A 27074-nucleotide genomic window follows, 5' to 3' on the forward strand; every position below is an offset into this window, starting at 1 on the left:
TGTTAACTGAAAGACACGCAGAGTGCAAAGGGTACTCACATAGCACAAATTTTACTTTAATGACAGTTTTGCAGTTGCGGGATGTTAATCCGGGTTGCGGGATAGTGTTGGTCAATTTGGATAATATAAATCTGACACACAACTTGGTTCTTAACGGAACTGACACAGATTACATTTTCTTCTTTTTGTTACTCGTGTCAACAGAATTTCGGAAGGGAAAATGATCCTTCAGTTCTTTAAATTCCGTTTTTTCGTTTTCGTTTCTCTAACTGACCCGTGCGGTGCTTCGATATGAACTACAGTCAGTTTGCAGCTACGCAGCCGCGTCCCTCCGGGGGCCACGCGCGCTCTCCATCGTTTACAACCGGGAACTGCAGGATGGCCATCCAAGGAAACGAGCTGTCACTCATGTGACACGTGAATGCTACGAGTATTTGCCTAAATTGTATAAGACTATTAGCAAATGTGTGATTCTTTACTCTACCGACTTACATGCCCGAGAAGCATGTCGTTTGGATTTGGTGGAAGACGCCCTTGGATCTTTGTCTGCTATTTATGTCTGCAGAGTTCATGGGCAATGTGCGATTAGTGTGTCATAATGATCAGCGCTTGTTGGACTTATTTGGAGAACTTCTTAGAGTGTAGACTGTATAGAAAGTTATTCAGAGCTATCTACTCTGCCACAGGGTTCTTTAAACTATGTGTGTTATATTGTTTTAGGTTTGAGTTTAAACCTGATTTCATTTAAACAATTTACCGGTTCCACCTTGACTAACTTACATTGCTAAAATTGTTCTCGCCACAGTTATTCGGAGTGGATTGCCTAGTTCCTATTTATTTGGTTTGAGCCCTGTTGGTAATTTACAAATATTATATGTGCTGGTTATGACTAATTCATTTTGTGCTCAGCATTAATGCAAGTTCAGTTCTGCTACTTACAGTTTTAGTTTAAGCCATGTGGGCGTTGTCTGAATTTTATTTATACAGTCTTTCACAGAACTAGTTTGAATTTTCACAACTTAAAACCAACTGCACACTTTGGTACATTCTATCTTGACCGAGGTTTGCATTCTACCTAATTCTACATTTGGCTATTTGTTCCTAATTTAGGGCTCTTTAACGACACAACCTCATCTTGTCTGACAGTTCAAATAATGTCCCCGCCATTTACGCAAAAGTGATGATTCACCAGGTTCTTATATAGAGAGAGGCGCTTAAATAATCTGGCCCTGGCGTCTTTCCACTAAAAGCGACTGTAGTTACTTTTCTATTCCACTATGGTCTCTGAGTGAATGAACAGATGATTCCGAACCGCTTACTGATTTTACATATGACCAAAACCTCTTAGGGTTTTCACTCAGATCGACTGACAAAATTTTATAATCAAATTCAATGAACTCTTCTTTCGTTGCCCTTCTTACGCTCATTTCCGCTTCCTTCAGCGTTTGTTTGTCAGTTAGGTTTTGACTTCTCTTGAATCTGGCATAAGTTTTCTTCGTTTCGGAGCCGTTTCCTAACAAATGGTTCAAATGGCTCTGAGCTCTATGGGACTTAAAAGCTGTGGTCATCAGTCCCCTAGAACTTAGAACTACTTAAACATAACTAACCTAAGGACATCACACACACCCATGCCCGAAGCAGGATTCGAACCTGCGACCGTAGCAGTCGCGCGGTTCCGGACAGAGCGCCTAGAACCGCGAGACCACCGCGGCCGGCCGTTTCCTAACAAGCCTATTAAACACGGTGTGTCTTTCTCATCACTTAAGACCTTGTTCGTATTTATTAGCACGTAACATTCCTTGTCTGGCGAGGTTGACATTTGATGTACCTCTACTTTTACGACCAAGCCCAACATTTCCAGTCTTCGAGGAATAAGTTGCGTGGTGTACACATCTTCGAAAATCACACGCCGGAAAACACATGACCATGTCGGGCTCCATAACATACTTCCTCCTTGCATCACTACCATCTCTTTCTTATCTCTTTGACACAAATAATAATAATAATAATAATAGGTCTACAAAATTCTATTTTACATATATCCTCCACAGTCATATAAGTTAACGCAATTGCATTTGAGACACAAAATGCACACTACGCAAATGAATGTATCAGTACTGGCGTAGAAGGGAAAACATTTCCATTTAGATAGGGACCGATGACCTCTGGAGTTCGGTCCCATAGTCCTTACCACAAATTTCCATTTTTTTTTCCGTGTAGATCTGTGCTGACTTCGAAATGAAACGTATCTGCAAACAGAGCGAAATACCTCCGTTTTAAGAAACCAGATTTTCTTCACAGATAAATTTTAGGGAGACATTAATCTAAAAACTGCTGCGGACACACTATCAACCGGCTTCTGTCCCAGAGATAAATCGATACAATGAGTTTCCTTTGCAACAGCAGCTTGTTTGCGGACGACAAAGAGTTCTAGGCACTCCCGTAGGCGGTAACGAATTCTCAGGGGTTGTAGGCAAGGTAAGGAAGACGGGCCTTAAGAAGGTAGTCCCAAGACCACTACACAAAAGAGTAACAAATGAGTAATTTTTACACACATGCCAAGAGTGTGATCAAGGTTTTATGAGTTTTCATATCTCTACCTGCATTCAGTGCGTATCATTTAAATAGGAAATAAATCAAAGTGTTGAATGACAGTCACTAAGCTGACTGTTTCTTAAAACATCAGAATACTTATGACTGAATGCGAGATTAATATCGGTGTACGTTTCGTCTGCTTCTTTACTAAGAACAGTTTCAATCGAAGTTGTTTCTGAAGCTTCCGTAACGAACCTTTCAAAAGAAAGTCCAGTTATATGACATTATAAGACAACTGTGAGATGGTACGAATGTCGACATTACACTTAGCAACAAGTGGTGAATTTACCTCTTTTCAAAAGCCACTTATGACAGATGTCATATACCCAAACTATTCCAACAAAAAGTTCCGTTAAAGTCCTGGAAAGCCACGAAAAAATTTCGTAAAACTGATATCGCCTAGAATTTCAGGATATTCTGATACGACGTTTATTTTTCTTTTCAATCCCAAAGTCGCATGTTATTTAATGTTGGTGAAATATCGCGTATCTTGTGGTCAGTTTAACGCGGAAGTATATTAACTGGTAATGTATCGAGGTGCAGTTGCTACAACTTATTCGTATTATACCTTAAATTACACATAGACAGTCTTAGGTCATGAAAGAAATTAAGCTACATCTTTTTGATGGACTTTAAGATCGGAAGACTGAACCGCAAGGCGATTAGTAGCTTCCTACAGTGTATTTATAAACGCGTTCTTTTACATTATTGCCTTTACGTTTTCTCAGCTGGACAAAAAAAGAGTAGTTCCCCGTTTGATATAAATTTCAGTCATGCAGTTCAAACAAGTCTTTCACTTTGGGTTTGGTTACTCTACTCCTTGAATAGAATATTCGTGAATACGATTTTATGTAAAATCAGCTTTATTGGACTATAGCTATTACTGCCTTATTGAAAATATTCTATTATTATTAAGAGTACAGAAATAAAGAGAAAGCAACTTTCGGAAAATATTTCAAATTTTCCTCAAATCTCTAATGAAGTTTTTCTTAAGTTTCCTCATTACTTTCATATGATTAAATCTTCCTTAGCAGAACTAGACCTCATGCTGGTCAGTTTGATAACCCATCTGTCCATTTCTTACTCTTCATTTGGCTATTAAAATTAGTACAAAAATCCATTGTGTAATTCCTAGGGAGTCTTGTTTTCGTTCCGCTCAAACATTTGATCAAAAAAATGAGACACTGCAGACGTCTGTTATCAACAACGATTGAGTACCTGTCACAATATGTTCTCTCCTAAGATAAAATACTGTTCTTCTATGTGAGTGGAAATTTCCTATGTCGGACAGTGACTAGGTCGGCCAGCCGGCCTCAGACGGAGACGCTGCATGGCGTGGATTCGTCGCAGCACCAACACTGGAGCAGCCCATCAAGACGTACCGCTGGCTCAATCATTAAAACGCCGAAAAACGGGTGGAGGACGGGTTGCGTAGGAGAAGGAGGGTGGGTGAGGACGATGGAAGAGGGAAGGTGCGGGGGGGGGGGGGGGGGGGGGGAGAGGCAGGGCGCGCGGCGCGTCCGCTGCTCAAGTATTCATTGGCTCCGCGTTTGATTCTCTCACGGTGAGCGCTCTGCCACCTTTCGCAGCAGATCGCTGTAAATATAACATCCTGTGTGGCCACGGTTAAATATAGCGCCGCGTTTTCACACCTCACAAATTATTAATTATCGACCGCAGCAAGAGGCTGCTGTAGCGCACGGCCCGTTGAATTTTTGCCTTAGTTGTAATGTTTCCGACCGCGATATGCCGCCAACTGAAATTTTATAAAATTTTCAACCCGCGGACGTATCTGCTGCCAAATGATTCATCGTGCACATTGCCTAGAATGAGAGCGTACCCGAGAGCCGCTGTTTGGCAAACGAGTCGTGCAACGTTTGCGGTTACCACCGACCGTGAGACGGCCTACATTAGTGAACAGCGAGCTCTCGCTTCCTGGGCGTGACCTCGCGCAACGCCCGTCATAGTGCTACGCAGAACTCGCAAGAGGACATGTAAAAAATTAAAGTGGCGGAGATTCTCACACAGATCTGTTTACTACAAAAGTCAAACAAACACAGTGATATACGTACCCTGAACGGCTAATTGGCTCATATTATTTTGATTGATAACGAATTTATTATTACTCTGTTATTTTGTAATATCGTCAGACTGGCCACCTCACGCCGAAATTCGAGACAGAAACTTCAGGCAAAATGAACAGTTGAAACCTCTGTCATTCATAATTCTATAATAATTATTCCTAAGAGCCCAGGCTGGAAAGTGAGACAGGTGTATTGATAGACAAAATAAAGCCTAGTGCAGTCATTTCTGTACGATTCCGCTTCGGCAGATTGCGAGTCAGTTCTGCCGATTACTTCATCAAGTAGCTTCTCCTTTGTCCTCAAGAGGATGAGTGCACTCCGTTTCAGACTTTTCCACCACAAAAAACCCGAAACGGTCAGCGAAAATTGAGACGAGCGCGTTGGCCACTGAACCTCGGAACTGACCTGCTCGGAGACTGGGGCTGTGAGACAACTGATGTGGTTTGCCCCGGCGGCTCAGTTTTTAACAATACTGCAATACTGAACACGGAAAGGTCGGATTTGTGTCCTTCTACGGCAAGCAGTTTTGAACTATCAGTAAACAACACCTCCTAACTTTACTGAAAAACTGAGTCCGACGACCTCCAATCAATAAACTGACTCAATACAACAGTACAGTTATCTTTACTCATATTTACTGGAACGGTTTCCATTTATTAATTGAAAAAAAAAAGAGAAATGTATACTACTTTTAACGTTGAGGTCTCACACACACACACACCCAAAACCACACACACACACACACACACACACACACACACACAGAGTTCCTTTTCCCTTGCGCCTATACATCTCGAACTAACTGTCGTTTCAAGAGAAACATGTATCCGCAGAAATGATTGTCAACATTATGATACGAAGCTTATTATGAAAAGTGAATCAATATCAGAAAATGACGAAAAACCAGAAGAAGAATGAAAAAGAACAGAAGAAATTAGTCTTTATTACAAACAGGAAAGCAACGTGATAACATTAACAATGAAGGGAGCGCCCCTGATCGAATGAACAATTTTGCTGACAGTAAGGAGTCCTCACACTTCACTGTTATCACGCCAAAAAATTTCTGGGCAAGAGCAGCCGTACGTGTCTCAGTTCTGTGTTTGGTGTGTTGCGTTTGTAGTTGTGTAATGTTAATGACAACGGAATACTCCTGCAGTGAGCTGTTGTATTTGTATTGTTCTGAACAAGGTTGCAACGAAAGGGAAGGAGTGTTAGGAAACAACATATTGTTCTGAAGAGTACATATGGACTGAGGAAATCAAAAAATGGTTCAAATGTCTCTGAGTACTATGGGACTTAACATCTGAGGTTATTAGTCCCCTAGATTTATAACTACTTAAACCTAACTAACCTAAGGACATCACACACATCCATGCTCGACGCAGGATTCGAATCTGCGACCGTAGCAGCAGCGCGGTTCCGGACAGAAGCGCCTAGATCCGCTCGGTCACAAAGGCCGGCTTAGGAAATCGTAATAGCTTAATCCAGGGCAAGAATAATCGAAGTCTATGTTCTCACTATAAATAACATTAGCGAGAAGTTCGCTGTTTGAACCGGATATTTGTGTGCTGTCTGGAAACAAGTAATGGAAAGTCTTTGGGCGTTTGGGTGATGTCGATGTTGCGGGAAATCTGGTGGTGTTGACAGCTCTCATTTCGTTGCAATCTATATACGGGTTAGATATTTCTAGTACTGAGGAGGTATTATTCTCTGTATCTTTTTGTTGTTGTTTAAATGGAAACTGAAACTAACTTGATGCCAGAATAGAGTATGTTCGTAACTGCGACGACACTGGTGCTCTTAGCCTATGAGATGCTATACTGCGACTTGTAATCGATTAATGATCAACTGTAAGCTTCCATCTGTTTCCACCTCACTGGCCGGACCCTGGTCCGCAGAAAACTTTGTACCATGCGAATGGGCGCCAGGAAGAAAGATAAGGGTTTAAAGCCTAGCTGACAATGGCGTCATTAGAGACAGAGCACTAGCTCGTTTGAACAAGAATCGGGCAGGAAATCGACTGTGGTGTTCTAAAATAACCATTTCCGAGAATTCCTTGCTGAGTTAAAAGAAGCTACAGATAACTTCAATCTAGTAGGCTGGTCGGCGGCTTGAGATCCTTTTCTCCCGAAGCCTTGTGGAATACTTTAAGTGCTGGCACTGTAACCGGCCCCTTCAGTTCTTATCTCTTTAGCCACTTCCTTGACGAAAACGAGACATTCTTCGACTGAATCTGACATCAGGTCACGAAAACGTTTCTGTAGTGCACACTGTATGCTTCCAACCATTTTAACGAAAAAAATATGGAGACCCGTTTGGCACGTTATATAGGGCTGGATATTGTTGTTTGTAGATGACATCATTTGGCCTTTAAAGCTTGATGTTCTCATTTGCCTGACGAACAGTAAATGTAAAGACAAAGAAAAGTTATTTGGCCCCAGTTTTTATTGGTTAGTGATAACAATAAGGACGCACTTCTCAGTTTTTTTTTCCAATTGTACACGATGTGTCTCTTAAATGAAGAATTTACGTACCGTGAGAGATTTTATGAAAAAGAAAACTGCTGTTTCCACTGGTGAATTCTTTCTTAAGGTAATTAAAAATGAGGTCCGCAGACACTGGGTTTAAAAGCCGATAATCATTTTTTTTAAAAAGGAAAAAGAAATCTAGAAAGATTTCAGATGTAGTGTTTCTCAAGGATTTTAAAATCTAAATGGGCAAGTATACTATTAGACGCAGGAATATTAGAAAACATGATATAGGAAACAAGTCTACTGAATACTGTTTCGAGAAGAAGAGGTAAGCTGGTGGGCACCTTTGATTAACGAAGTTAATGTGGAAGCAGGTAACGGAGAGGGCAAATAGCAGGGGGGCAAGGACGACTGCGTCTGTGGACATAGTTGTGTAATATGATTTTAAAGACCAAGAGATCGCCACAGGACAAGTGCAGGACGGCATCAAACCAGTCGAAAGATCGATGATTATCAGTAAAAGAAACGAGAAACTTTCTGGATACGTAATGACAAGATGACCTAATGGGTGGCATTAGCAAACATGCATGAACTCCATGGAAGTGTTTTGGAAGAAGTGGGAGATAGAACCTCCAGGCAACAGCGCATGTCACACATATGTATGCCATATTACATTTCACGGATCACATCTGTATCGCCCTCACGATTACAGTCAAAATATACGGAAAATGTGAAAATATCTCACTCTCACAATAAATAAAATGTTTCAAAAAAATTCATCCTTCTAAATTAATGAAGACAGAAAATTGGGGTAGATTTTTACTTATACAAAATAATCGTCCGATTTTTCAAAGGTATATCTTTTTATGTGCATGCACATGCATCCTAGGGGTACACTGTACAATTGTGTTTAGTATCAAAGTTTTCACTTACGTTTCACAAATGTTTAATGTGACCTCGAACGGACACACAGCAAACATTCAAACGAAAGTCAAACTGGTGCCATAATTCAGGGAGCATGTCTGGAGTTACTGAATTGACTGCAGCGCTGTTGTTATACCGGGTTGCAGTTCAACCAGAGGCGCCTGAAGGGGAGACGCACATATGGAGACTTTTACAAGGTCTCAGTATAAAGTCACGTACCGTGAGATCAGGCTACATTGGAGGCCAATGGCACAGCACAGGACCCAAACAACCCTTACGGCCGATCCTTCAAACTCTCAACGAAAATCGCACTTCAAAACTCCTTTTGTTGCTGTAATGTCGCCTTCTCAACTCGACGCTCATTGGGTAATGAACGAGCGAAAGAGCTAGCTGCGTCAGGGTGACTCCCAAAGGCGACCAAATGAACCGACACTTTGCAACTGGCGCCTAGATAAACTTTTGGTTTCGATGCCTAAGTTAAAATTCACTCGACATTTCTATCTTCATTTATGTGGGAGATAGAGAGTCTAGGAATCGGGTACATCTTTTTGAAACATGCCGTACACTTGTATGTTGCGCTTACAGAGATGCTGGAAGAGGAAGGGTTGTGTGCTGAACCTCGGCAAGCAGAGATAGGGTGTCGTTAGCAGCGAGCAGCGACCTACCTGTTTGGTCACGGAGTCGATGAGCCGCACGTAGATGTCCTGCTCCTGCCGCACGCCTGCAACACACAAGCAAAGCTGTCACAGTCGGGTCGCCGCTTCACACGTCATCAAGAAAAAAGCTTCAGGGCTCGTTCTTTCCGCATCATCGCCCTACGTTTCCCATAACTTCCTGTAAGTGTCTAGGGTGATAAAAATGTTTCTCTTTGAGGGCGTTGCTGCAGTGTACATGCAACGTAGGGCGGGTATATAAGTACCGACGTGCAGGCAAGGGATTAGTATGGCACCCGTGTCTATCCGACGTGCGTGCGGTAAATGTAGAAACGCAAGCTATCGCGAAGTTATTACGAAATGCACCCATACAGGACCAACGTGCTGTTATTCTTTTCTTCAAACACAGATAGACATCCATCGAAGCACGAAGGATGTGTATGGGCAGCATGTATGTCGAAAACAACCGTTGTGGAATGGTGTACCATGTTCTGTGCTGGTCGCGATTCGACACAAGATGCCAGTCGGCCTTGGAGTTATGCCCTCTGAAGTGGGAGACATCCGAACACCCGCCCTATAATCCTGACCTCTTCCCATGCAATTATCACGCCTTCGGTCCCTTAAAAAAGACCGACGATTCCTGTCGGACGGCGGATGTGCAGCAGGCAGTTACCAAATTCTTCTCGCAGCAGGACACGATGTTCTAAGAAACGGGTACCCCCAAGCCGGTGCGTCGATGGAACGATTGCCTCAGTGCTCGCGGCGATTTTGCCTGATTGGCACACCGGTTCTCGACGGCACGCATTCGGAGGGACACTTTTTTAACGTCCCTTATGTGAGCACCCACTCCCAGTTCTTTTGTGGGAAGATTTCAACGTCAGACGTAAGGCAGTATGGACCACTGCAATTTATACTGCGTGACTTTCGAGTCTATATTTCCAGGATCATTACAATTTCTATCGCACGACATTTTTTTAAGCAGATGCAATATGCACATCGCTCCTATATCCGTTACAGATATTCCCACAATATTTATTTTGAGACTAATGGCGTTTCTAACTTAAACCTGTATAAATTAATATTTGCATCAAATAGCAGTTATTACGTTACGTGAGATAGTTAATTTTAGTAATTCTGTGTTTGTAGGTCAGCCTTGAACGAAAGTATTACCGCTATTTAACTTCAAAAAAATTGTCATAGTAGTCTCACCGTCTGTGGTGACTCCTTGTTCAAATATACAAATTCGCTTTCTTGTAATGAGGTGTACATACACATTTTGCTTGCAGACTACTGCAGTCATAGGAAAACCAGGAGAGTCATTAAGAGTGAGTAATGATTTCCCCTTTTTAAGCTCAAAGATGCAACCGTGTAAAAACGAGTACACGTCAAGCGTCTCGGCTTTCCCGTTGTAAGGACAGCAAATTATTTTTCAATTCGTAATATTGGTTTCATTGTTTTATCATTGTCAGAATAAAAGCTTGTGAACGATGATCTCCGAGGACATAATAAGCGGTACTGCCTCTTCGTTCTTTGTAAGCAGTCTGTCATTCCAGTCTGTTTCGAGGACGTAAATCATATTCACCAAGACCTACGCATACCAGCAACCCTATTGTTGTCTATTCTTTGGAAATAATCATCCTACGCAGTTGGCCGATTATCTTTCCTTTCGTATTCTTTAGTAAATCGTCTCTAAAAAGGTACGGGCGTGTTTTGATTAAAAAAAAATACTGTCATGTTATTTTTCTCTGTGTAATTTTCTTAGAATTTTGGGTATAACTGAGTATAAAAACAGACATTTTCCTTTGGCCTAGAACAGTCGATATTCTTGATGTAGATCACGTATTTTTCGGATATTGGGTGCAAGAATAGATCTGAGCGCAAAAGAATCTCGCTGACCAGCACTTGTTGGGTCGCTATCAGTAGTCAACAGCTAGAGCCGAGTGGCTACTGCGGTACAGCGCGTCTCACCGTGTAAGTGGTTATCCCGAACAGACACCGCATTATGCCAGCAGTCAGTGTGTGGTTTGGAGGAGGACGGGCGACAGCGAAATCCCGGGGCCCGGCGGCTCCCCAGAACGAACTTGTTTTAATCCGTGAGGGGCGGCGGCGGTGACATTTGACGTCACAATGCGCTCCCCGCCGCCTCTGGCATCGGCGCCGGCCAAGCAAGACGGTATTTGCGCCGCCGCCGCCTCGTGGCGCGTGCCGAGGGAGCGTGCGTGTGGGCTGAGGCGCCTGCTGCGGGGTGCAGCGCCGAAAGCTACGCAGACATTTATGGCTTAATCCCATAGTGGAGATTGAGTAGAGTTTGCGGAGTGCGAAACCCATAGAGTACAAATGTCAATGGAGTGAGCCTTCGGATGCACAGAACGAGAATTCTGTCCAAAACATCTCCTTCAGTTCAAGTCACGTGATTTTTGGACGGCGCATTTTAGCCTGTATAGCGCTTAGCGTATTTTGAGTGTTATCACTTCGGTGGTACAAATGGATCACCTTCAGAAGTACCGCGAAACGTTGTATACGTGTCTCATAGATGTCTTAACAATTTGATAGCGTACCTGGAACTGAAGTTAGTTTAAAGATGCTAGCAGCAAAAATACTTTGCTTTTTTGCCAGAGTGTCATAGCTCAGATTCCACTTTATTTACGCTTTTCTCGGGTACTGGAAGATGTGACGTCCAACAATATTTTTCTTCGTTTTCTGTTCACTTATTCTTATTGTCGAATCTGCTTCAACGAATTACGTTACAATGAGACCGTACAGTGCTCCAAAATGCCACAAAAAAAAAAAAAAAAGAATAACAATGCATTTGGAACTATGAAATTGCTACAGTAAATATGCTAATCACACTACCAATTTTTCTCTTATTATTTTCAATTTTTGACTCTTTGTTAATCAAATGGTTCAAATGGCTCTGAGCACTATGGGACTTAACAGCTGAGGTCATCAGTCCCCTAGAACTTAGAACTACTTAAACCTAACTAAACTAAGGACATCACACACATCCATGCCCGAGGCAGGATTCGAACCTGCGACCGTAGCGGTCGCGCGGTTCCAGACTGTAGCGCCTAGAACCGCTCGGCTACAAAGGCCGGCTTTGTTAATCTTTCGGGAAATTAGAATACAGAAGTCACATAACGTAGGAACTTGTCTCATGCAGAAATACTTAGATACACGCTGTGGTTTGAGAACCTGCGTAAATTACAAGAAATTATTCAGACCGGCACATATAAATTTCATTTGCATATGAACATAGCACGAACATCTATATGATGACTGGCAGTTCACTCAAACATACTTGCAAATTTATCAAGCACATGGTTAAAAGTCAGAAATTAACTCTACAGTACACGACTTTATAATACCATATTTTGATGTTTTTCGAACATGTAAAGTGCCTCATATAATATAACAGTTACAATTACACATTTGTTGTACATACCTATGAAACGTTGTGGTCCCTCTTTCACATACTTCTCTTTATATCCATAGCTGTTACTAGTGTTGAAACGCATATAAAGCAAGGTGAACATGTAAAACATTCAAGTTTCGGTATTACCCTAAAATACATATAGGCGACGTCTTCCGAAAATCTCGTGACTAGCCCGGTTTCATGTTGAGAACATGAGCGGTAGTCTACGATCACTCCATAAATATATATATGCTCTATGGCAAAACCAGACGACTTCATCCAGGTCCAAACTTTTACGGCCACAAAAATAATGACGTTCATAAAATGACCTGTTGTTGTTGTTGTGGTCTTCATTCCTGATACTGGTTTGATGCAGCTCTCCATGCTACTCTATCCTGTGCAAGCTTCTTCATCTCCCAGTACCTACTGTGACCTACATCCTTCTGAATCTGCTTAGAGTATTGATCTCTTGGTCTCCCTCTACGATTTTTACCCTCCACGCTGCCGTCCAATGCTAAATTTGTGATCCCTTGATGCCTCAAAACATTTCCTACCAACCGATCCCTTCTTCTAGTCAAGTTGTGCCACAAACTTCTCTTCTCCCCAATCCTATTCAATACCTCCTCATTAGTTACGTGATCTACCCACCTTATCTTCAGCATTCTTCTGTAGCACCACATTTCGAAAGCTTCTATTCTCTTCTTGTCGAAACTGGTTATCATCCATGTTTCACTTCCATACATGGCTACACTCCATACAAATACTTTCAATAACCTATGTTAGAAAAAAAAGTAAACTGGGCGTGCAATAGGGAACAATGAAGCACACAAGGAAATCCCAATTCATGCGTAACTGGATAGACAACAGTGAATGCAAACACCAGTACAGCACAGTCCATCTAGGACAATCTGACATGATACTCGTTAGGGGAGCTGCATTTCATTAACACTCGCAAAAAAAGAAATAAATCTTTTGTTTATTTACTACTTGGATAAGAAAAATAAGGAAAGATGGTTTAGCGAAGCAGAAACAGATGTAATCTGGAGATCGGTTATATAGACGTACAGAAGTGCGATCCACTTACTGATGGAATGCAAGAGCAGTCCACATTTTCAAGAAACAAGCAAAAACTTTTCATCGAAAAGACGTCGTCAAAGAAATAAAGGCAAACGTCTGCGGGGGGACCGGATGTACTGAATAAACAGCAGCGCACGAGAAACACACAGTTATCTCCTGGCCATTAACTAACTTAAGTGGTTAAAAAAATTAACATTTATTCTTCTTCCGTTTTACACAAAGATGCATATACTGTAGCACCAAAGCTTTGGAGAGACGTGCTAATAATCACTAACTTCGCGCTCTCCTTTGAACAAAAAAATAAAGCAAAGGAGAAACATCTTAGATAGACGGTGGTACATCACTACTGCTTATCAAAATAGTTGACACCTTTTCTGTTCGTTAAACAAGCCAAGCTATTCTCTCTCTCTCTCTCTCTCTCTCTCTCTCTCTTTTTTTTTTTTTTTTTTTTTTTTTTTACAGAAAATCTCTCGGCTTCATGCCAGGTGAATACGTCCAGTCGAGAATAGCCTGTGAAAGGTCAGTTCTTTATTTCGCACGTTACCATCTCTGAAATACACCAGGATGAGACAGATGAACGGGAAGAGCTCGCGTACACGCATAATTAGTAGATGAGGTTCTCTCGCATCCCTTCCGCCTTGCATCTTAAACTCTACTGGGGTGCGACGGGCCAGTTAAGACAAAAGAACTCTGCCGGCTGCAGCGGAGCAGCAGGTGGCGTGCCCGTGGGCGTCGGCGCTGGCCGCCGACGTCGCCACTTAAAATTCGCCGCTTCCGACCTTCTGGGGAAACTGGCCGAGCTTCAAGAACGAAAAATTTGCATAGCATCTGAATTGTAAATTTTTTTCCTCTTAATAACAGCATTCGTGTACCCTATAATTAAATAGACGTAGAAACTGCTTATAAATTGCAAAATTAATTGGTTCACCTGTTTCATCTCTGTTCAGTAGTCGCGTAAAACCGAGTAACGTTAAGTAGTTGTAATTCCTTTTACAATTTGACTAGAGGAGTGTAAATCCGTCATCTGCATCTTGAGCATCTCTTACGCCTGCCACCTGGTGACGAGAGCACTTTCTTCGTTGGGCATAAGTTTGTTCAAAGTGCGTCAGATTCGTGTCACGAGATTCGTGGTCACATTTTGTTTCAAATAAGAGGAGGTGGAAATAAGTTTCCGTTAACATTATTGTGCATAATTTGCTTATACTGAACAGTCTGATAGAGTGAAGCTAGTTACTTAATGTAACAGAGCACTTGGTCTCCAGTAAAACTACAGAAAACGGCAATTAACACAAAACTAACGTTACAATACCTGCTGAGAAATAATATGTTATTATACAACAGCAGCAAAGGCGACAGGATTCAGAAATGCAGCTTCCTAGACAAGTACTGGTACTAGCGCGGTTAAGTTCGAAATAAATTAGAACCTTAATTTGAAAATCCAGAAGTTACAAGGGACGTAAAAAGTCAAGAAAGACAATATTAGCAGTATCGGACAGCTTGTTCTCCCTTTTTGGTGCGTATTTTTATTAATGAAGAATTTAGATGTGGTTTCCGACTATAGGTCCTCATACAAATTTACACATTTAAATTTTCTGTAAATGTGTAACGGCATTAGAGAATGATAGTGGCAGGCACTACGATGGTATTTCAGTTCTTTTTAGGTTAGTTTTGGCTCATGAGAACTAATCGTCTCTGTTAGTAACAAATGAGGGATAATTTATGAGTAGAGCAAGAAAGACACTAGTAACAGTAGCAGTATCGGACAGCTTCTTCTCCCTTTTTGGTGCGTGTTTTTATGAATGGAGAACTTAGATGTGGTTTCCGCCTATAGGTCCTCATATAAATTTACACATTTAAATTTTCTGTAAATGTGTAACGGCATTAGAGAATGCTAGTGGCAGGCGTTACGATGGTATTTCTGTTGTTTTTATGTTAGTTTTGGCTCATGAGAACTAATCGTCTCTGTTAGTAACAAATGAGGGCTACTTTATGAGTAATAAATACTTACTTTATGAGCTCAAATAAAATACCGTACATCTGAATTACTAAGTTACAAACATAAATCACGTCGAAGTTCGTACTGGCACTGACATAAAGTAACGGAACACTCAATTATATGTTATATTTGTGTCCCTTTCCTCTGTCTTCTGTTTCCATGTCTACACGTGACTAGCCCGCAGCTCGTGGTCGTGCGGTAGCGTTCTCGCTTCCCGCGCCCGAGTTCCCGGGTTCCATTCCCGGCGGGGTCAGGGATTTTCTCTGCCTCGTGATGGCTGGGTGTTGTGTGATGTCCTTAGGTTAGTTAGGTTTAAGTAGTTCTAAGTTCTAGGGGACTGATGACCATAGATGTTAAGTCCCATAGTGCTCAGAGCCATTTGAACCATTTTACACGTCACTGTCTGCAACTTTCTTGTTCCACTGCTTTTAATTAGCGGAAAGACTGACCGAAAGAATATTTGTAGTGAAGTCACTAAGTGCAGTATTCAAGTGGCATTCACATAGGAGTAGTATTATTCTTTTTTACTGACATTTCGGTGCAAATGAGCATCATTCTTTTTTTAAAATTTAGTAGTATTTATGGCTCTTGTTACTAATTAGATGAAGTACACGGGACTACTGTGTATAAAATAGGAACAAGTAGCTGTAATTGACTATTTCCTCAAAAAAATGGTTCAAATGGCTCTGAGCACTATGGGACTCAACTGCTGTGGTCATAAGTCCCCTAGAACTTAGAACTACTTAAACCTAACTAACCTAAGGACATCACACACATCCATGCCCGAGGCAGGATTCGAACCTGCGACCGTAGCGGTCGTGCGGTTCCAGACTGTAGCGCCTTTAACCGCTCGGCCATTCCGGCCGGCCGACTATTTCCTCAAGTACACTGCTACGAAGGTATAGCGAAGCAAAGTTTTCGAGTTTGATTCTGTGTTGTATTATGGTTTTGGCTGAGTCGCGTAACGTGTACGTGCCACTTAGTTTGACAACTGTCGTTTTCCTTAACACACGGCGCTGCCATACGGGGCACGTCATTTGTCTTCCTGGAAGCGGAAAAGACAGGCTTTCCTGTCCGCCGGACAGCGCTATTGTACAACGCGGATGGCACAGCGCAGCCCCTCTCGCTAAATGCGACTATTTACCTAATGCATCGCCAAGTAATTTAATGTATTCCAGCCCAACACGAAATTCGAAGCAAAACAAAAGATCCGTTTGCTGGCAAAAGAGGGAAAAACTTGCCGGGCTGTTTTATATTTCACGAGAGGTGCGTTATTTCCAGCGACAGAGACGTTCGACTACAATGGGCTTTATTGTCAAGAATAACGCGTTTTCTTTCGCGTCCTGTGACAAATGATAAGTATGTGCGCGCGGCAAATAATTTATAAATTAGGAGGGAGGGAGAGGGAGAGAGAGATAGAGAGAGTGCGGCCCAATTCTTGCGGACAGATGATGCACACCGGGTTATTTTTATGGAGTAGTGCCGCGACGGAAGGAAGCGGGAATTATACGCGACGCTGTATTATGCATGTGGCCGCACAAGACCGGCGGCGCGCCGTCCCGCCAGGAGCGGGAATTAGCGTCCCAGACTGCGGCGTTGCGACGCGGGGGCGGCTGCGGCTGCGGTGGCGGCGCCGGCGGGGGCGGGACTTGTGCAAACGCGGATCATCCCCGCGCCGCGTCCGCCCTTCCGCCGCCACCGGCGCTCTTCTAATCATCTCCGGAGCCGGCGTTCTTTTGTTTAAACTCTGAGATGAGCCGTCCGCGGCCTTCCCAGGAGTATTCGCGGCCGTGGCGGCGCGCGCGTCCTCGCACGGCCGTTTAATCTGGCGTGCCCGTGGCGCTGGCGCTGCCGATGTGGCCCCGGCGGACGCGGCAGCCGTGCCGGCCACGGCCTGTTGTCGCGCTCTGCTTGCTCGCAGCTGCCCTCTCTTCGTAACGCATCCGTGAACAGCCCGAAGGAACAAGTCAGCGGAGTCGGCGCTGGCCACTAAAGATCCTGTTCGTGCATGTTTTAAAAGAGCACTAGGTCGCATGTCAAAATAGACCTTTCCTTCTTATCCTGTGCTTCACAAACTTCACGAGGCAGTTACCTTCGAACGAGATCATGTATCAGCCAATACCCTAACAAAAAAAGTTGTATACCAAAACTTTTACGCATACCACCAAGAAGCTGCCAAAATCATTTTTGCCTGTAACTTGTTGCGACACCCTTATCGTCTCAGAGACTTCCGAATTTAAAAACAACGTATACAACACGTCCGTAGTTTTAGATGTGTTGCAATATACAATATCGGGAGTCAAGATTGCTTGATGAGAAATAATTTATTTCACGGGAGGTTTCGACAATAGCTGTCATCCCCCGATTCCCAGATTTCCCAGAAATATGATTACACATGAGTCTAGTCGACATCTGAGAACATGCTAAAATTATAATAACACAGCTCCACACTGGTTTGTCAAATATAAAAAAAAACTTGCTAAATAAAATACCAGTAGCATGTATAAGGAGTATTAGTTGAAAAACAGGTACATCAGTAAAGATGATACGACGACGACAACTCAAGGAAACTCACCCCTGTAAGCCTTATATGTGCTGTGGAAAGTTTATTTAGCAAGGTTCTTTTTCTTTTTTAAATTTTTTTTACATCTGGCAAACCAGCGTGGAGCTGTATTATTGTAATTGCAGCATGTTCTCAGTATGTCGACTAGACTGATGTGTAATTACATTTCTAGGATATCTGACAATCTGCGGATGACAACTAGTTACTGTCGAAACTAATTTTGAAATAAACTGCACACGTCAAAAAAAGTTTTGCGTCACCTCGGTTGCGAGAGTTCCGGAACCTGTGCAGAAAATTGGAGTAGAGATCAACATAAACATCATTTCCACCCTTTTTATTGCTCATGAAGACCACTCATTGCATATTGTACCACCATATAGCGAGACCTTCAGAGACGGTGGTCCAGATTGCTGTACACACCGGTACCTCGGATACCTAGTAGCACGTCCTCTTGCTGCATGCCTGTATTCATTGTGGCATACTATCCACAAGTTCAGCAAGGCACTGTTGGTCCAGATTGTCCCACTCCTCAACGGCGATTCGGCGTAGATCCCTCAGAGTGGTTGGTGGATCACGTCATTCATAAATATCTAGTTGCCATATACATTCCAGACTGCTTCAGAGTATTCCCTGAATCCAAAAATATATAAAGTACAGCAGTTGCCCCATTTACACTTCCTCGAGCATCATACAGCATGAATATAACGTGAGATTTTTCATAGTTACCATTTTAAAGATAATTGTGAATAATTACAAATAATGCAGTTCTTCATTAAAAATGGTATTTTTTGGACTGTGAACGGTGTAGGGATGTTAAGGTAATGAGCTGAACAAAGAAATAACTGACTGTATGAGACGCTTGTACAGATTATTTCTAAATATCTTCTTTATATTCAGTTTAGTGTCGGCCATTGAAGTATGCTATGCTCCAAGTTTACACGCTTCATCGTTTTAGTTTACCTTGCAGCCACAGTCGAGAAACTACACTGACTATTGTAAAGTTTGGAGACCGTTTTGTTGAAACGTTTTTTATTTCGTCAAAATCTATTTCCAATGTATTGCCTTCGCGGAATCCAAGACATTGTACTTTGACTCGAATTTTTATTTCTGATTGTAACCCTTCGTTCAACTAAAAACTGTCCTAGAGCCCCGGCATTTACTTGTTGATTTTCCAAAACAGAAAACCTGCTTATTACATACGTATATGAGGCTAGTGTCACTCTCATTACAACCCTACTTGGTGTACTGCAGCGCCGTCTGATAAGGCACGGTAGAAGTGACGCGGTAGTATACCCAAAAGTCTTGCATTGAGACAGGAAAATAGTGTATAATGGAATGTAGTGATGATGAGAAATGATGGTTACAACGACTGGCCCCGCGAGAGAATTGATAGGAAGAGTAAAATTGGTTTGGAGTGATTGTTGGAAAGTAAATAGTTTTCAAAGGGGGTCTTCCAGCGTGTCTGAAACTGAAATACAATCGATGTGTGTTACCAATTTTGACTTACAACACTCATGCATTGAGTTTAAATGGAAAGCCATTCGAAAACTGACGGTAGTTCAACGATAAATGGAGCTATGCTGATCTGCAATGAACAGTAGAGACAGGAGAATAAACAATCGTGGTAGATGTAATTATGACTGAAACGAGAAGGAATGGAGGTGGATTAGACATACAACCAGTCGAATGAATGATATGTGGACAGTGAAACTTCCCAGCTAGATTCAAAAGCATTAGAAAATGTCGCAGTGGAAGGTTAGGAGATGACAAAGACATCAGTAAGCTTTCCGAAGCACCATGGATACTTGTCGCTAAAGAATGCAGTCCTTCTAAAAGTGTAGAGGGTGCAATCAGTACCTAAAGGTCGGTGATGATGTAATGTGTATTGAAGTCTAACAAAATTATGATAATAGCAGGTTGTATTTTAAAATAATTTAAAATCAGTACTGAACCATAAAGGAATCTGTTCCGTTTTCAACATTCAGGAGATGCCACTTTACCACCAGGTTGGAACTACTGTTCCAATTGTCGTGCCTCTGCCTTCCTCAGAACTGAGAGCCAACTCATCCCTCAACCTAGAAGGAGGAGGAGGAGGAGGAGATAAGTGGTTTATGTGCTGTCGACAAAGAGGTCATTAAGACGCAGTATAGGCTCGTATTAGGCACGGGTGGAGAAGGAAAATGGCTGTGCCCTTTCGAAGGAACCATCTCGGCATTTGCCTTAAGCACGTTAGGGAAATCACGGAAAACCTAAATCAGGATGGCCGGACGCGGTTTTGAACCGTCGCCCTCCCGAAAGAGAGTCCAGTGGGCAAATCACTGTGCTACCCCGCTCACTACCTGCGAGGAGAAACAGAACATCTGCTCACAATGGCGTTTTCCTCTGGCACAATGCTTGTCAGAAGTTGCCCCTTAACTCATGCAATTGGCGGACGTTCGAACCATGTGACCTTGAACTCGTAGTATGACACCAGTGAGATCATTCATAATTTAAGTGATTTTGGTATTACACAACATTGAGCATGTCAGGTGCGAAAACGAATTAGTTCGCGTAATTAATACGAAACCCAGTATACTTTGAAAAGGACTTGTCCATTGCAGTTAAGTTCAAATGAATTACACTAGTTTGTCTAACAGACCACCTTCCAGCCAATATGACGCAGGGGAATGGCCAGATACAACGAAATTAAAACTTGGCAGTGTCCGCCGAAGCCGGCCTGTAGTGGGTACCACCTGCAAGTTTAATTGGGCATTAAGTGAGATCTATTCGGCGCGCAAATCTGGCGGCGTGAGCAGCAGCAGCAGAGCAAGGAGGCGGCGCTACTTATTCAATAGCGCTAAGGCCGGCCAGTGCTGGCCATCCGGTGGCCGCGCGCCGCTGCTGCCGGAGGGAATGCCCTAAGCCACACCTTGCTAATTAAAGCCCTCGTATTAATCCTGCGCCGGTGCCTGCGCCTGGCCCGGCATTAGGCCGAGGGTTTCACTAAATTCCCAGCACGTTATACCTTATTGGATAACAGCGCGGCGGCACAAAGCAAAGTGGCTTTAGGCGACGTCCTGCGCCTGGCGACCGGCTACCCGCACTACACACACAGCCGCCGCCTCCACCACCTCGCTGCCACTTAGTCCGGACCCGGCTGCGAGGATTTAGCGCCTCTGCCAATATTACTGGCCACCTAACACATAACTTATCTGCCTCCTCGCTCTTATAGGCTTCGTGGTAAAGCAGCTTCGTTATCAAAAGACGGTGTCCTTTTACGCTTTTGCTGCATTAATTTTATTTGTTCACAGCTAATTTCAACCTTCTAGCCCATTCTCAACTGCAATGGAAAACTATGCCTTAGATACTGAAACGTCAGCTTCTTAAAATTTGTGTTTTCTCTTGGTCAGTTTTCTGTTGCAGAACTAGAAAATCACTTCAGAAAGGCATAGAAGGCTGAAACTAGTTGTGAACAAATAAAACAGATACAGAAAAAGTGGAAAATGACAACGTCTTTTAATAAATTCATTGCTGTGGTACCTGCTAGAGAAGAGACAGGCAGAGAGAGAGAGAGAGAGAGAGAGAGAGAGAGAGAGAGAGAGAGAGAGGTTCCTTATCGTCTGTATTTCAGGCACGGCGGAAACGTGATGACAACAAATGTACTGCTCGGTCGAGTAATAAAAGTTTCGTTGCAAAATTATTAGGGTATGCTAAAATAGTTCCATTTGCAACCCTTTTTTTTTTGATTTAAGTTATCTCAAAACTCCAATTACTCAGTTCAGTTTCCTTCTTTCCAAAGTTACTCAAAACTACATTTTCTAATGAAATTCCAAAAATGTTAATACGATGCAGATAACATACTGCTGAAGTATTGGACTTGTATATAAGCTACTTTCGGAGTCAGTCCAAACGAATTTCAAGGCGATTAGCTTCTGTCTTCAACTATCAATTCCCTTTAAGGACTGCTCTGTTCACATGACGGTAATTACCATTAACAGAAATAAAGCAGCAGCAATATAGGTAGGAAAAGCCACCACAAACAGGTTACTAAAAAGCGCGCTGAACAGTAAGTATAGTATACAGCTTAGTTTTAGACATAAACAATGCCGCGCCGTAGTGATTTAAATGTTTCAATAGTTTCCTAAAACGTGTCAGTAGAATGATAGCAAGGAGCCCTCAAACAGAATGTAGCTGTTTCCTTCTTGCCAGGCTGAGCTAACTGATTGTTTCTGATGATATTACAGAACGACATGGCGAAATTGTTAATACCATGGACACTGGACTTGAATTAGAAGAGAGAAGCATTACCCAGATAGTTTCTTACAGAATTTCTTGCAAAATCTCCCCTGAACTGTGTACTGCTTCAACTCTAATCAAATGGTTCAAATGGCTCTGAGCACTATGCGACTTAACTTCTGAGGTCATCAGTCGCCTAGAACCTAGAACTAATTAAACCTAACTAACCTAAGAACATCACACACATCCATGCCTGAGGCAGGATTCGAACCTGCGACCGTAGCGGTCGCTCGGTTCCAAACTGTAGCGCCTAGAACCGCACGGCCACTCCGGCCGGCCAACTCTAATCACTTGACATCAACGATACATTTGATTCTAATCTTCCCTCCTTCCAAAATATCTCCTGTGGTGTAGACCATAGTAGGAAAAAAGTCGCATTAATTATTTCGTTACAAATATTCGCGATGATCGAAATAGTGCGCAACCCCGAAGCTCAAACTAAGAGCCTTGCTTTTTTAGAGGCCAGTGATCTACCAGTTGTCCCATCTGATCACTCCTTAGGGCTTGAACTTCTCTCTCTTCTTCGTGCCTTCCAGATTCTACAGAGACGCTTCACAGATGCTGACCGTGTAGCAAACATGGGAGAGGAAGGAAGACTATGGTTGAACGTTTTATCAACGTTCCCGTCGTTGGGGATGGAGCCCATCTAGAATAAAGCTACTGTCGATGATTACCCGAAGCCTCAAACGCAAGTGGACAGGTGTAGAGGGGAACTAATGGCGGGCTGAACTACCGATCTGTGCGGCCGGCAGCGCGAGTCTCGCGGCAGCGGGCGGAGGCAAGCGCCAAACCCGGGTCCGACACTAGGGCGGCAGCCTGTCGTCACAAATGTTGATCGCGGCCTGCACTCCACCTACAAACAAACCTATGACATTTTCTTGAATTCTAATGTCCAGACTGCAGCGCACTTCGACCCAAAAGAAATACAGCTAAGGTAAAAATGTGCTCCAGGTACGGCGTTCCGTGTTTAGAACAAGTTGAGGAATAACGTCTCTTCTTCAAAATGAAATTATATGCATCCTTCACCATCTTGACCAGTATAAGTTTTAACGTAATCGTTGAACAAAACCTTCTAGAAACATCTTGAGTATATAGTTTTTTTCTGTGAGAGGTATTTAACATGTCTTTCGCACTATCTGGCGAATTTAGTGATAAAAGCGAAATAATTTTCCTTTATAACTAAGCATTTTGTCACTTCGATGTTCATTAACACCTGTTCCTACTTTTTTCGCAGTGAAGGAGAAATCTAGAAGACAATATAATATGTAAACATAACACGGACTTTATGCCGTCTTCTGAAGATAAGCTTTACACTAAATCAGCTCAGACATACTGTTACAACATAAACATAAGCGTTGCGGAATCTTATGAGAGGATTCCGCTAAATTGTAAGTTTACACACAATAAATTTGTTTATTACCAGCATTTTTCACCATTTCTCCATCCACGTGTTTCGCTGGTAGAATAAATATCAAGGTATGTTCAAATCTGAAGGCTATTACAGCAAAGCGAAAAAAAACTTGATTTGACAGTTGCTGGCATTATTCTTTTCATGAATAAAACGAAAGTATCAGCTGAAATGAACCACAAAGGATGTATCAAAAAGTTTGTACGACTAGCCTGAGTATTTGTTGACAGCTGTGTCCAAGACTTCGTATGCGTGGAATATGTTTTTGACTCACATGGCTCTTTTGTATACAACATTTGAGGCAGTATGATTGGGGCTGAACGGAGAGCTTGTTTGCTTCAGTAACACGGGAGAGGCCGCGAAGTAGCTGTGCAAACACGCTGAGAAGTTCTGTGGTTTTCACTGTGAGTGAAGGGTTCTGAGGTGCGAGGTAATGCATGACGCCCTCGAGTAGACTTATGTCATATCTCGCTTTCAGAATGAGTTTCCAGAGTGAGTTAAGGCCTGATGTTCTATAGCTGCAGCAAGTCTCACCTCAGATCTTCATTGGGTTCTTAAGATCGCCATAGTCCTCAGACTTTTAGTCGTTGTGTATGCAGATAGACTCTACTGCTTTCTAGGCATTTTTATTGGTAAACGAAACAACATGAAAATGTAATGAGTAGGCATCAAAATCACAAAGTAAACTTAATAAATTGGTTTTTACTAGCAACGAATATGCTCTAAATAAAATCTCTCTAAAGAAGCTAAGCAATGTCACTAAATTTTTAAAGTGTAAATCGAAATCTGTAAATCCGTATGTTCTAGCTAAATAAATTCAATGTTAGTTCGTATTCGTAGGGATAAATTTGTAGTGATTAATTATGTCACTTCCGAAAATACATATGTCACCGAGTTAAAATAACAGCGCCATTTATTTGTTCTTTGGTGTGCTACGACATGATGATCGCAGCACCGAAGTAAACATTCGAATTACCAAGATGAGCAGGCAATTTTAGATAAAACCTTAAATTGCTGAATCTATTTTGATAAAATAAAGCCTACATGTGCTCCAAGCTATGGTCAAGTTATCTGTAGAAAACCCCATGAAAATTCGTTTAGCAGTTTTGGAGTTTAGTGAGTTCAAACAGACAAACGGACAGTTACGACAGTTTTACAGTCTTACTATTAGTACAGATGAAATTTGGAGACAGTTTATACACGAAGATGCCATTGAAACTCATTCTACCCATGAAGCTTTGTAGATCTTCTACAGGCTCTGCTAGTGGTATGGAGACGAATCTATGTACCGGGCGTGATGGAGATCCAGCACGTTTTTGTAACGTTGTCTCACGCAAAAGTCGATGTCTACCATGACAGGTGGATAAACAGTTCCTTGGTCTCCACGCACGACTGGCTTTAACAATATGGATTTTCATGTCTGGGAACTCTTAAAAATTTTGTCTCTGCGTCGGACGTCCTTCATACGAAGACTCACTATCACTCGATGATATGACATTTTGAAGAGCTGGGATGAGTTGATGACAGTGTAAACAATTCGACAAGTGTGAACGACGGATGACACGTCACGGTACAGTCGCAAATAACTAAATGTAATTCCACATATATGTTTACATAACACTTTTTCCCTTGCATTAGCACGAGGAACCCGCCACAAATATTGTGTAAGTGTTTTTATGTAGCTTATTACGCAGGTGCAGTGTGCAGGGCCGGCAGGCGACTGTGGTGGAGCAGGGGAGGGGTATGGCCAGTGGAGAGCACAGCACAGCACAGCAAGAGGCAGCGGAGGGAGCGACCGCAGCGGCCTGCGGCCACGGAGCGGGTTGCGTGATTATCGCCAGGGGGCGGAGGGGGAGGGGCGGGGGCGACCAAGTTTGGCACCGGCTGAAGACAGTTTGCCTTGGCGGGCAATCTCCGCGGTCTGCGGCACTCCGCTCCTCGCCGTCCGCAGAGACCGCCTCTGGAGTGGCCGCCACTGGGCTGGACGCCACGGGGACCTTCAGTATCGACAATAAACTACAGCTGCGTGTCCGAGTCTGCACTGCCGAGGCGTGGAAGGTAACTAACTACTATTCCATACTTTCCCTAACAACAGGTTACTGCACTACGTATCAGGTATTCACGTATACGTCATCCACAATTTACAACTAAGAGGGTACTAATGATCACATACAAATGTGATAGAAAATATTGTAAACCCTTCGAAAATTACGTAATCATTGAGACTTCCGGTCCATTTAATCATAGTCGCTATGTTGTGGTATTTGGCCGATGGCACTTTTATTGATAGTCTGACGTGTTGCTAGCACGAATGGCTGCCACTCTCAAGGAACTATACTTCATTGCTCGTCAACCGCGAACAACCAAGGACGACTCTCTGACAACGCTAACTCTTTCTGCCGGGAAAGCGAGAATTTATCAATTATGCAGACACCTTTCGATTCGCGTGATGCCATTGCTAATCTCGCTGTGTTAATCTTCTTTCTGGATCTCTATGGTACCCAATACCCTCGATAATCTGCTCTCCATATTTTCCTAGTACTATAACTATTCCGCTCTACTGTATCTCCCAGTGCCAAGCGAACTATTACCAGAAGAAATGCATGCCCGATGTGTCCGTGCTTTTCCTAAGGTTTCTCCATAGACACCTACTCTTTTAATTCATTGATTCGTCTTCAGTTCCTAATTAATACGACTATTTCGTTTTTAAATGTACTTCCAAAGCAATCCCTTTGCAATCGTTCTGTTTAATCATCGTTGATTTTAAGAAAGTCCATGTTTCCCTTCCATGCGCTGCATTGCACCATTGGTCCCGTTTGGGAAACATGTTTTTTAGCCACCCCCAGTACTGACAATAAGAAAACACTTTTACAGAAGAAGACGTACTTAGCTTAGCCCAGTTTATTTCTGATATCTGCATTGCTTCACTCGTCTTCAGTATGTATTTCCTGGATAGTCGAATTTTTCTGTCTTGACTGCCACAACTTTGCTGATAAGTCACTATTCTCTGCTCGACTACATTCCATAACGTCTTTGCTGAGTAACTTATTGATCCCAACCAACAGCTCTCCTAAGTCATCTTCACCTTTAATCATAAGAGGTGTCTCGTATACAGACCTTTACACTTGAAATGGTGACATCGGCATTTGGATGTAGCGATTCCAATACTATTAGTAATATACATAAAAAATCTGTCTAGAGTGCAAAGTATTTTTATTAAGATATGAAAGGTCTGTAGGCACTACGCGCCGTCGTTAGATATAAAAAGAATGCTAACCTACTAATAGCCCGTCAATGTGAACTGCAGTGTCACGAGCTGGAGACAGTGGAGCACCAATTTTTAACGTTTGATCATCCTGCATAAAGTATCTAAAATAGAAAAATACTTCGCAGTCAAGACAGAAAAAGAACTCTGTATTACCTTGCACTTTTATTCCCGACAAGGAATATCTGCTCACTTCATTGAATGGTTATTCGATTGATTTATTACTTGACAGTGCTGTACTTGGATTTAAAACTACGCTCTAAGACAAAGAAAAATATTACACCATGAAGGAATTATCCGAATGGGACGGAAATCGGTAGACAAACAAATACTGCAATTTCAGAAAAAAAT

The 27074-nt window shown here is 42.5% G+C and overlaps 1 protein-coding gene across 1 annotated transcript in view; it reads right to left on the reverse strand.

Moving 5' to 3' along the window:
- The window catches only part of LOC126454888 (transcription factor collier), a 628901-nt gene that overhangs the window by 464841 nt on the left and 136986 nt on the right, over nt 1-27074 (reverse strand). The window contains exon 4 of the mRNA XM_050091135.1: nt 8740-8795. Within this exon, the coding sequence (XP_049947092.1) occupies nt 8740-8795 (56 nt within the window). The remainder of the gene's footprint in view (nt 1-8739; nt 8796-27074) is intronic.

This window comes from Schistocerca serialis, chromosome 1 (genome assembly GCF_023864345.2).
Source record: "Schistocerca serialis cubense isolate TAMUIC-IGC-003099 chromosome 1, iqSchSeri2.2, whole genome shotgun sequence".
NCBI classification, from domain to species: Eukaryota; Metazoa; Arthropoda; class Insecta; order Orthoptera; family Acrididae; genus Schistocerca; species Schistocerca serialis.